Genomic DNA, 13,465 nt, shown 5'->3' on the forward strand with positions numbered 1-13,465 from the left:
GTGGAGAAATAAAAATAATAATAATCTTTTCCTTTTCTTTTTCTGTTTTTTAACTTTCACAATGTTCATCAAGACAGTAGATAGTGATTGTAGTGTATTTTAAAACTATTTGTAGTTAGATAGAAGATAGCTCTGCAAAAGATTTGAAGTTAAAAGTTAAAACGTGTAAGTTCTTCCTCTAATACATCAACAGCGATCTTGGAAAACCCTCCACAAATATTCACCTTGTTTTTGTTGGCGGGAGATGATTTGCAGATCATCATTGTTTATTCTCCTCTATAAAAATCATCATTTAATTGACTAGCCAAATATTTAGAATCTTAACTAATTAAAAGATTACCTTTCTATATAATCATCGTAGATTCATTTTAAATACAGTCTGTTTAGAAGCTCTTTCTATATTGTAAGAAACAAGAATATAGGATTGAACAGAAAATGAATCCACATTTTTAAAACTATGATAGAAATAGATCACAGAAGAATGAAAACAACTCATAAATGTTTTCATGAAACCTCATTTAGGTACCCCTAAAGAAGGTTATCAAACAATATTTCTCACTGAAGCCAATATACAAGAAGACTTTCAAGTTACCCTACAGATATTGTTACCGCCACACCTGTTGTAACAGTATATAATTGGATCTCCTTCCATCAAAATTTCCCTCTATGCTTTTCAAACATGCCGTTACTTAATTTGAGATGAAAACTCAAGCAGTAAAGTTGTCTGATTTCGTATCACTGTGGAACTTCTCACTAGATCTTATTCTCAAATATTATTGTAGAAGTGCCTTGGTATGTCAGCCTAACTTCAGGACCATGATCCAGATCAGAAGAAAATATTGTTTTGGGCTATTGTTTCCCCCCTTGAAATGCCTTTCAAAGCATAGAAGTCCCGAGTCTTGTTGCCTTTAAAGTAGTGTTCCGAATCAACAGAAAGTCTATTATGATGTGGCGTTTCTTGTCTAAGCCCAAAATATGGCAATCCAGGGCAAGAATTAAAGCAGTTAGTTTCTCTAAGATAAGATACATTTGAACCTGATGTCTGATATATATCAGAGCATTGAAGCCGCTTACCCCCAGTCCTTTTGGCTGAAGGATGCAGTTCATCTTTTACTTTACTCTCATCTTCATGATTTCTATGATTTGTCCTAGCATCTCCTTTGGGTGTTTCAACATTTATTAGCTTGCATGTTCCATTAAAGGGATCTACTGAATCAAACATCGTCTGTGCAAAATATGGAGATGCCATGGTTGCTCCTTGCGCATCTCTCTCCTGTCTTAATCCTGATGTAACCAGGGAAGAAGTTGTCCTAGTCTCCACATCAAATGAGGATAATAGATGTTTGTCAGTGGCATTTATTAACGAGTCTGAACTTTCTGTAGAGAATAGTAACTCTGCAATACATCGATCAAAGGGGTTGGTTTCTGTCTCCACAAGATCAATTCCATTGTATCTGCAGAATTTTAATTTTCAAATAAGATAATGTTAATAATAGATAGTTGTATGCATCTGTGCTTATTTCTTTTTGTCTCTTGAACATGATCAAAACACAGTGCCATAAATGTAATGCAAGATTAAATCTCACACGACCAAATCAGCTCTTGCAAGTGAATCCACACACTTCAGACATTACCAAAATGCAACATTAAAATACCACAACAGGTATTAAAAGTGAATCCACACACTTCAATCACCAAAACATGACTTGTCTGCAGCGTCTATTATTCTGAGAATCTAATCACATTATATATAATCTTGCAAAGTGAAACAGATACAGATATATTAGAGGCATTGTGAGCTTGATGTAGGCAATAATTGCATTCTCAGTTACATATTGGTACTACTGTGTATATATAAGAAAAAAGAAACACCTATAAAAAACACAATGATTCCTTTTGTATAATATATAAAAGTATCTGTAGCCCCACGCTATCCCAAATAAGCCCTTCACATAATATAATATTATTCTAGACTTCCAGACCTGTGATAAATGCATTGAAACTAAATATTTCCAAGCCATTCTGAAAGTTATTATGGTTGAAAAACTAGCTACTTACATATTTGATTAGTTTATCAGCAAGTTACTGGACCTAGTACTGCTTCAGGTTTAAGTTCAGAGGTTCAGTTTGTGTGTTCGGTCAAAAAAAAAAAATGGGACACTGTTCATTTTGGGTTTGAACTTCATGTATACAAAAACATATAAAAATCAGAAGATGCATACATATTTGAAGCAGTAATTAAATTCAGAATACTAAACAATCAGCTCCCCCTCCTCTCCTCCTTATATCTCTTGACACTGGCCTTGTGCAGCTCTTATATTTTTTGTTATGCATCTCTTGCTCTCTAGCATCCTGATGATGGATGACAGAGTGTGATCTGAAACGTTGATGTTAAAAAAACTCATACACAATCTAAAATAGAAGCTGATTGTTCAACTAAACAATCATCTTAAAATAAATAATTAAAAAAACCATCATAAAGAAACATTAACTTTAAAAATTTACAAATTACAATGTCAAATAGTGAAACTCAAATTTTTATGATATATTATTATTATATATTAAAATCGAAAAACAGTAATGTCAAGCATCTATAAACACTGATCAAGCATCTAAAAAATATCAACACTGTCCATATTACTGATATAATAATAAATATCATGCACTAACTACAATCCCCTAAAAGAAGAAGTCGTCTTTTAGATGGTAAAAGTACAAGTAACATAGGGCAGATGGTCCAATTTGATAACGATATTATAGACGGAAATCTCTAAGCATGTTTGCAAACTTAGACTTGGACAGTAGTTGGCAAATCAAATGAGTTCATTGGGGGTTTGGGACAACTCCTCTTTTCGGGGTCTAAGGGTAGTGCCCAGATTGGGATCTTCCACGCTACAAGAACCACCGTGATGTACATCAGTTTGCATTCATCATAAGAGAAAAAATCTAATATGTTTTAGTGCTGGCAATGTTAAGGAAATATGTCTCAACCTTACATTTATATACTGTAAGTATTTTTAGTAAGGTTTTTGCCCGAGTACGAAATTTCCCTATATTTTCCCCAAAAGGTTCGGTTGGGAAAATTAGCATGCCATTAAATTTCCATTACAAGATCATGTCCGGTTTTGAAGATTGTGAAGTTTTTGTATTTGGAAATTGGCAAATAAGTTTTCAAATTCAATTTTGGAGGATTTAAAGGCTCCAAAACAGCCAAAAATGTATCCTATAGTGCCAAGGAAGCCCTAGTTGTTCGCGAAAGACCTAAGAGGATAAAGGAAAGAAGGATTAGAAGCATAATAAATCCAAATCTAGAGGGAGATCCAATTCTCATATAAAATCTTAAGTTATTTGCTAGAGCTGCGCTAAACTTGGACACGTCCATAAGGACTACAAAGAAGAAAAGAAGAAAAAGACAAATTCAATTCCAACTCTCAATCTGAGAAGGAAGATGATGATGCATTCATTGTAGCTTTGACCACTTGTGCATGTGATGATGCATGATTGATTGACTCGGGTACATCTTTTTATACGACCTTTAATAAAGATTGGTTTCTTGAATATGAGAATTTGATGGAGCTAAGGTGTACATCAGTTATAATTCTCATTTAAATATTGTTGGTCATGGTAAAGTTAAAATCAGGGTTCTTGATGGGAGAACAAGAAAGATTAATGGTGTGTTGCATCTCCCTCATACAAGAGCATATGTGTTTTTCTTCAATTCCAAAAGCTGGTAAGGAGGAAGTAGAAGATATACCTACAGAAGTTGCAGATTTGTTGGATGAGTTTTAGGATATTGTATCCGACAATGTACTGGATGGATTGTCACTCATGAGAAAGATCAATTATCAGATGGATTTGATTCCATAAGCCAATTTGTCGAATAAGGCAACTCAAAGAATGACTCCCGCAGGAAGTAAAGAATTGAACAAACAAGTACAAGAGTTGTTACAAAAATGTTATTAAATGTGATCAATATGCACATTATGCAATCAAGTGCCCTGATAGAACAAAACGACAAGTCTCATTTGCTGAGGTTGGAAAGGCTAATATAGAACATGATTCAGAGGAACTTGTTTTCTACTCAGCCTTATCAAGCCAAGTTTCAAATATACTCAACACCTAGGTGATTGATAGTGGATCCGCACAACATATTACAAGATTCAGAGAAGATCTAGACACTATGGTAGAAGAATTTGACAAAGAAGTAACTATTGGGGATGATTCCGACTATCCAGTAAAGGGGATTGGAACTTGCACAATCAATTTGAAATCAAGCATATCCTGTAAAGTTTCTGCAAATTATGTACTAAATAATTCAGACTTCTATGTTATCCTTCGTTGCTGAAAACTGATCTTCTTAATATTCTGAAGTATGGAGGAGTTGTCAACTTTTATTCTTTACTGAAATGTTATTTATCTTTGCAATAAATTCAGATTGGTATTATTGCTTGAGGGAGCAGACTTGTAATTCTTGTGCGTCCTCAAACTACAATAACACCCTCCTTTAATATCATGATCAAAGGGCATGTCCCTCAAAGGGACATGACCCTCCCTAAGTCTGCTCAAACCCCTCTCCCAGCAATTGGCAACTAGCAAAGATGGTTAACAATAAACAATAACTAACACAATGTGTTAATTTTAATATTAAACTATCTCAGAAATCGCTGCTCATCACAAGAGGTGTTTGTTATATATTTAATGCCTTCAAATGATATTAGAGAGGAAGATTAGGTGTGGTCTACGCTCTCAAACCAGTAGATTATCACTGTTATAAACTCAACATATCCCTTCAACTCACTGGATTATTATTTGTCCCAGGGATAAAAAGAAACCTAGTCTCGATTTCTGCATGGCCAAAGAATTCCAATATAAAGAAGATGCGTACTATAGGAATAAGACAAGGATGTCTTTACAAACTTTTGTGATAACCCCTCACCACATGAGTCAAGAACTTTGTATCTAAAATTCTATTTTATCATTAACATAGTGAATCCATTTGTTTTATAAAAATTAATTAATTATTCAAATAAAGTAATCATTATTGACTTTAAATTAATATTGATAAGGCAATTATATTGAATTGCCAAAGACTTGGATTATTATTAAATGCAAATTAAATAATGATTAGAAGAAGGCAGACAAGATTATAAACCGCAGGAAGCAATTCTTAAATTATTTAACCAAACATTAATAATGAAATCTATGAAATATATTTAAGAATCGACGTGGCTTTCTAAGGAAAATTAGGCAGGTACAAATCAAACAATCGAAGGAGGGAAAGAAAACACCAAAGAGCAGGAGAAATAAAGGCATTCAAGGAATCGATAACGAAAGGGAAGCCTATAGACAGTTAAGAATATCGTGCTTAGGAGGAAGAAAACGCGATAAGGCATCAACTTCGACACACTCAGCTAAGGATTAATTGGGACCCACGGTTGCTTTCCCATTGACACTGATCCGGCCAACTGAATAAGCAGCTTTGCTGGGCAGACGAGTTCCCAATCACAACACACCAGGACGATCACTTCAAGCATCCTGCGCAACAAACAAAGTTCGATTTTGCAACATTTACAATCCCAGATCCAAAGACAGTGCGGGTGTGTTTAAAATAAACAAATCCTCATCACTCTAGAGGACATCAATAAGGGAAGATCACGAAAATAACCATCCACATCCATTTGACCAAACCTGTTGTTAGTACTAGGCTCACTATACAGAACTTTCAATAAGCTGGAGATAAACATGTATAAGGAGATATTGAATCACAACACCTACACGTCAAACACAGGCTACGGAAGAAGAATAATAATTTAAAAGGCAGACCACGATAGTCTAAACGTGAGAGAAGCTTTCATAAGGAAGAACTCTTTCTCCTTATTTGAAACCAAGACCCTCAGTTCTTTGAAGGGCATTAATAATTCCATCTCTGTTAAAGAGGGAATACTGTAGCAAGGCAGAGATTAACAAACTCTAAAGGTCAGTATACTGAAAGTACAATCATATGCATATGAAGGATGGATACACCATCAGGGTTATCCATAAGGCCTAGATTGCAAGAGCTTCTAGGAAGGATGGATGAATTGAGAACAATCATCCATAGGTCTTAATGAAAGGGCCAAATTGTGAGATGATGATACTTAGTAGAGAGTTAGCTTATAATAGCTAAAACCTCCCCCAGAAGCTAAGCACCGGATCACAGCCCTTCTTTAAGAAAGGAAATTGTTAAGGATTAGAATTTAAGTTACTCTTTAATTAATAAATAATGTTGTTTCTTTGATTCATGTTTACACGAAGATACTAACATACTTGCAAGTGTAGAATATAGAAGTGGGAAAACCAGCGGTTAACAAAGGAACATTACAACTTTGCACTAATTCAAAGCAAGCCCTAGTCCATGAAGCTTCAAACTCAAATAAAATATAGTGTAGAAGACTAGGACATCTTTATTTTTGCACTCTAACTTCAATACAAAAAATGGTGACTGGGTTGCCCAAACTAAATCAATCCCATGAAGGAGCATGCAAAGGTTGTGCTCTACGAAAGAATACAAAGGGTACTTTTCAAAATAGTATTAGTAAAACTAAAAGTGTACTAGAATTAGTCATTCTGACTTATGTGAACCCATGTCTGTACCCTCCATGGGGCATTTCTTATACTATATAATCTTTGTAGATGATTTCTCTAGGAAGACCTGGATATACTTCAAAGGCTCAAGGAATTCAAAAAAACATGTCCAGGAAGAAAGCCAAAACACTAAGAACAGATAATGGGAGGGAATACACAAAAATCTTTAAAGAATTATGTGTGAATGTTGGGATTAAAAGGGAGTTTATTATATCTTATAATCCACAATGAAATGGAGTTGTTAAAAGAAAGAATAGGACCATTATAGAAGCTGGTAGAGCCATGTTGTATAATCAAAATATAGATACTTCATTTTGGGTTGAAGGATCTAGGATAAGACATTGCCTTCAGGAGATCCAAGAGCTCTCATGTGATAGAAATTCAAGATCCTCCTAAAGATATAGACGAGGATCATGCTCCTGAGGTTTAGAGGGAGTCTCTCAAAGAGACTACAAATGAAAATCAAACTGCTCCAATAGATGAACCTAACAATAACAAAAAGAGACCACTTTGGGCCAAAAAGATGATTGAGGAAGCTAAAAATTATACAACACCTAAAGGAACACAAAAAGTAAGACACACCACGGATTCTCTAGTTATGTTGCCTTGATAAGTGAGATCATCAAATCCAACGTGTGTTACAAAAGCTCTCAAACATCAAGTATGGAAAGATGCTATCATAGAAGAATATCCATCCATTGCAAAGAATGATGTGTGGGGACATAGTACCAAGACCGAAAGGGAAATCTATTGTTTCTTCAAAACGGCTTTTCAAGATCAAACATGTTGCAAACAGTAGTATTGAGAAACACAAAGCTCAGTTTGTTGCCAAAGGTTTCTCATAAAAGGAGGGTATTGATTATGAAGATACTTTTGCTCCTGTTACTCGTTACACCTTGGTCAAAGCAATGATAGCTATTGGAACATCTAAAGGATGGAAGATCTAGCAAATCTATTTGAAGGTTGCATTCCTGAATGGGACGATTGAAGAAGTTTATTTGGAGCAACCTGAAGGTTTTGTCATACATAATGTTCAATCACATGTATGCAAATTATAGAAAGCTTTATATGGACTTAAACAGGCATCCAGAGCTTGATATGAGAGTATTGAGCACCATCTTATGAGACTAGGGTTTTCCAAAAATGATGCAGATCCAAACCTCTACTTTAAGGTAATTAGTGGTGATATTTTAATACTTATTTTATATGTCAATGACTTGCTAATCACAGGAGAAGATCACCTAATCAATTAGTGTAAGAGGGTTCTAGCCTCAAAGTTTGACATGAAGGACTTGGGCATTTTACATTACTTTCTTCGTTTAGAAGTCTGGCAAAAATTAGATGGCATCACTCTTAATCAAGGAAAGTATACTATTAACATTCTAAAGAGGTTTTGAATGTTGGACTATAGACCCATGTCTACACCCATGGAAACTAATTTACACAAATTGAAGGAAGCAAGTAGTAGAATCAGAATTTGCAAATCTCGCTCTCTATACACAAATAATTGAATTACTGATGTATTTGGTCAACACAAGACTGGATATATGTTATGCAACGAATGCTCTAGGTCAGTTTATGTGTGAACCAAAGGAGATACATCTTGTTGTTGCAAAACACATTGTAAGATACCTTCGAGGTACAACTAGATATGGTCTTAAGTACAAATTTATAGACCTAGATCTATATGGATACTCAAATTCAGATTGAGTTGGAAGTGTAACTGATCGGAAAAGCACATTAGGATGTTGCTTCGGTGTAGGATCAGCTATGATCTCATGGATCAATGGGAAACAATCATTAGTTGTTCAAAACTCTGCAAAATCCGAACACATTGCAGCCTCTATGGGAGAAAGAGAAGCAGTATGGCTCAAGAAATTGCTTGTGGGATTATTTGGTGAGCCACTGAATCATATTGTTATCCAGTGTGATAATTAGAATTGTATCAAGCTTTTAGTGAATCCAATGTTCCATGATAGATCAAAGCACATTGAGATTTCTTATCACTATGTGAGAGAAATGGTAGAAAAGAATGTGACCCACTTGGAATATATTAGTATAGGTGATCAGACATCAGATATTCTCACTCAGCCTCTCTCTAGGGTAAAAGTTGAACACTTTTGAAATAAGCTTGGTATGGTTGAAAATGTAAGTCAAACTTGATATTGAGTCTCAAATTATTATTTATTTGTACTAATATATAATAGATGTTTAATGTGTAAACTGTTTTGTCATGTGTGTGACTCCATGACTTTATGGACCTCTGTGGACATTATTGAAAGGTGAAGACTTTTTAGGTAATGAACACTTGTACTTGACATTGTAAGGTGGCGACTTTACAATGATTTGTTTTAATATCATGATGGATATCATGTGACTTGATATCCGTGGACATATCATGATAGTTAATATCTCTTGGACATTTTGATGGATATCATGAGACTTGATATCATAGTCATTTCGATCTATAAGAGATAATCATGGTGGATATTGTATCCATGGATAAAGCATGATTTATTATGGTAGACATCTTGAGACTTGACGTTAGTGCACATAGCATAATTTTTAGATATTTGTGTTATGAAGAATGTCATGTGACATGATATGCTTAAGCGTATCTTATCTTCTTATATCGCAATGAATCTGATATTGTCATGATCTATACTTGGATAGATATTATCTTCCCTAGCTAAGAGGGAGTGTTGAAATGATAGCTTTGTTCAGACAAAATGGATGATAATATTAATACAATGATCTATAGACAATATGCATGCATATACATCAATATACATTGTGTATATTGATGTGTACACATACACATTAAATAAGAAATCATTACATTGATTTTAATAATCATCCACAATAATTTGATGATTATTTCCAAGTATAAATCTGATTTAACTGATCTGCATTTGATCAATTTGTACTACCATGTATATGCATTGATGACAAATCAATATAAGAAAATGTTGTCAATACTGCATCTGATCCGAGTCTGATTATGATTGTATATATTGTCAATATGTATGTTCCCATTTTTGCCAGCATTAGAGTTTGAGAGATTAGCCTATTGTTGTGATCCTCATAGGCTAATTATTATGGATAGAGGGTCTTTTGGGGCAGAGGCATGGCTATGGGAGGGTCTTGTCTTCTTCACAATTCAGTATGTTCTAGTTTGGTCTTCATTTGACTCTGATTGGACTTTGTTTAAGCTTAGTTTCATGCAGCTGCTATTTATAGCAAGTCTACTAATAATTGAGAGGGGCCCTTTTTATTTTAGGAAAGTGCATTTGGTCACATGGGGAAATAATAGGTGCAGCTCCTGTTTCAAATGGCATACTTAAAGGATAAGTATTTAGGGAGTTATTATTATTTTAGTGGCCAAATTATTATTAAATCATTAAATGGCTTATTATAAAGCTATAATTTAACTTTACAATTTTGTTTAAGTTGAGGGTTGAGTCATCATTGGATGGGGCCCTTTATTTAAATAGTTATATGCCTTAGTCTAGCATTAGAAATAAAAGTGCTAGGAGTTGTTATATCTAAAAGTTGAAGCCTCTTTACGTAAAAAGTGTCTTCATAAAGCCATGCACTAGAAAAGCTATTTCTTAAAAGACTAATGGAAGCTTCTAATTAATGGTGTGTTGGTGAAGCCAAGTGGATTATAAAAGGTAGCTTCATGAAGCAAATGAAGCATCCGATTGTTTATTTGCTTTTGTTGCTTGTGCACAGTTTTCTGAGATTGATGATTTTTGTGTCCTTGCTGAAGTACAAGGGGTCAAAACTGAGTGCATTGTAATTCACAGCTGAGGTATTGTGAATTCAATTCTGATATTTAGTTTTTTGTCTTCCATTAATGTTTCTCATGTAGCTAGGAAGACTATTGAATCCTGAAATTTATTACTATTCTACATCTTCAAATTGGAGAACTGTTGTTGAAGACTTTGTTGTTGGAATTGTGTGTCCAATTCACACTGCTGCTGGGGTATTTCTTGAGTTGCATATCTGGACGTCTTTCCCTGCTGTTCATCTGTAACTGTGGAAGGAAATTAGGTGAAGTAAATTGGAGACTGTGGAATCCATTTGTGAGCACTATTTCTATCATTCAGCTGGGCAATTATATTTCAGTTATCCTGGGTGATTGTTTCATAAGGCTTGGCGTGAATGCTTAGTGTTGTTCGGCAATCCAAATACCCACCTGTTTGGCATAATTTCTTGCTACAATCTGGAATGGAGTTACTTTGTATTTAAATGCCAAACCCCTGCTGTAGGTATTTGCTTTCTAAAGACACATGAGCAAACTAATTGATGCCTGACGGACTGTGAATTTCAGTGCCCTAACTGGGCGATTTATGTCTGCCATTTGGATACTGTTGCATCTAATTCTGGGCTTCCATTCTAGCTACTGTTGGCATTTGAATTAAGGCTGCAATCTGGGATATTAGGCATCTGCTAGTGGTTCACCAATATAGCTAAATCATGTAATCTCATGCCTGCACATGAGCTACAGCCAGACCTGCATTGAAGAATTATTGTGCAAAATGATTTGATGCAGGAGATCTCACAGGTTCCATACTTGTAATTTTCATATAGAATGGCCATTGGATTCGTATAAATAAAATTGCAATAGCATTTTAATTTCTGACCTGGTTGATTAGGGATTTGTTAATATTCAGCATTGCCATTCTCTGTCATTATGTATATTCAAAATAAAAACAAAAACGAAGGAAGCATAAAATAACCAAGAACAAGGAAACTACATTATCACTATAGATGAGAGAAGATGACTTCGATTTTGAGGGCAAAGTGTTTGACGAAATGCCAGACCACTGACTAGTAAAGAAATTTGAAGCTTGTCAAAGAGGTAACCAGCTGGGGTTATTACACAATGACAACTACCTTAATTAAGAGTGTGTTAGTGCCAATTTGGAACGGTAATATTAAGGTAACATAAGGGTATTGGTTAATGAAGAGACATGTCAATGAATAGACATGAGATGTGTCTATTCATTGGCATGCCTCTAAGAATATATATATATATAGCCCGATCGGTCTAGAGGGAAAGTACAGAAACCATAACAGTGCAAACCCTTTCTAGAGTTCAATCTATATTGTCAATTCAGATCTGAAGCATAATAATCAGAATTATAATATTGGTATTTCAGAATTATTGCAACTCCATTCTGATTACAACCTGCAAAAGAAATTAGACAATAAAGATATCATTCAAGAGACAAGAAAAATTTAAAGAGAAAAATATTCTAATCTGCAATAAATCTAGTCCAAATTAACAAGCTGCAATGCATCGGGGAAGAGAATGCAATATGAATAATATTTCACTCTCTGAGTTGTGAAACCATTTGCTGATCTATGTTGATTGTCCAATTCTATGATATCATTGATATTGAAATCTGCAATGCCAGGTCAGAATAAATTGATTCTTTTCTGTATTTTCTGCAACTATATATATTATCTGGTAATTGGCAACATTTTCCTATTCAAAGAATGGAATTATCACTTAGGTAGTTATGGATTATTAGTATGATCTCTAGTTTCCAGAACATTCATTGTATAAACAAAAACTACTTCAAACCTGCAAACTACAACTTTATCAATCTTACAATGTATGTAAATTGTTTTTCAAAATGGTAAAACTTTGAACTAATAGAGATTACAGAAGATTGTGGATTGAATTGGACTAAGGTTATCAAGGTTATTAAACAGGAGCTGCATCTTAGATAATCTGATCAAAATTTAGGAGACAGTCATGAGAAAAGGCACTGGGCTAGAAATTATAAAGTTGCGAATTTGAAATGCATTAATTCAGATAAGAGATTGAATTTGCAATAAATTGTACCAACTTGTCACCATTGCATTATAGTCTAAGCTGCTCAATCAACATAATGGAAATGGTGGATGAGGTTGCTTCCACTTTTTGATTGCCTCAACATGCCAAAATGAACCTTGTCTTCCATTTTAAGTTATTGAATCTTGATGAAGGCATTGTTAATATGTGACATGGTGCACAAGTTTATGCTGATGTTCAGCAACATAAAATAGCAGATACATTTTTTCCAGATGAGAGAAGTAGGATCTCATTATTAAAGAAATTTGGGATTCAGTTGAGGTAGAGTTAAATTAGTGCAGTAGAAGCAACATAAGAATCATGAGAGTTTGTGCAACAAGCATCATTTCCTTGAACTACTAAATAAGCAATCTGTTTGCTTGTAGCTACAGTTATCTGTATCATAAACAAAAGGCTACATATTGTAATGTCCCTATCTTTTTAGCTACTCAGTAGAGTTCTTAGCCTTTACATTCTCCAAAGGCTAAGTGAAGAAATAAGGAGAAATTGATTAAATTAATTTTTTATAGTCATTAAAAAATAATTAAAATTAAAAGGTGACTTTATATTTAATTAATTTAATTTTCTAGAAGCACAATTAATTATTGTATTGGAAAGGAGAAGCTTCTAGAGAGTGCATTTTCTAGAAATACAATTAATTATTGTATTGGAAAGGGAGAAGCTTCTAGAGAATGCAATTAAATAATATTTTATTTCCTTTTAGAAGGGTGAAGGAAAAGAATAAATAGAAGGGAGATCTTCATTGTTAATCATCCAATTATTGTGAATTGCATTTGATATAAAATTGGAAGAAGAAACTAAGGTTTCCGATTTCAATCATCCATTGGAGAATGTCAACTCTTCAGTATTGCAACCATTTGAGGTGGTGAAATATCCACTAAATTTGGTATTCAGGAGAGCTTCAATTCAGGAGTTCTATGTGTGCTTAAATTAGAGCATACATTTATTGTTGGCTGCTACAGTACACAAGAA

At 34.3% G+C, this 13,465-nt stretch overlaps 1 protein-coding gene across 11 annotated transcripts in view; it reads right to left on the reverse strand.

Annotated features, from left to right (window-relative positions):
• Positions 1 to 424: 424 nt before the first annotated feature.
• The window catches only part of LOC149548354 (uncharacterized), a 49,403-nt gene continuing 36,362 nt past the window's right edge, over positions 425 to 13,465 (reverse strand). For all 11 annotated transcript variants that reach the window (XM_089792433.1, XM_089792426.1, XM_089792437.1 and 8 more), the window contains one exon: positions 425 to 1,454. In XM_089792433.1, the coding sequence (XP_089648559.1) occupies positions 827 to 1,454 (628 nt within the window). In that variant the 3' untranslated portion in view covers positions 425 to 826. The remainder of the gene's footprint in view (positions 1,455 to 13,465) is intronic.

This window comes from Cupressus sempervirens, chromosome 7 (genome assembly GCF_028749045.1).
Source record: "Cupressus sempervirens isolate cs-2001-9-10 chromosome 7, ASM2874904v1, whole genome shotgun sequence".
NCBI lineage: Eukaryota > Viridiplantae > Streptophyta > Pinopsida > Cupressales > Cupressaceae > Cupressus > Cupressus sempervirens.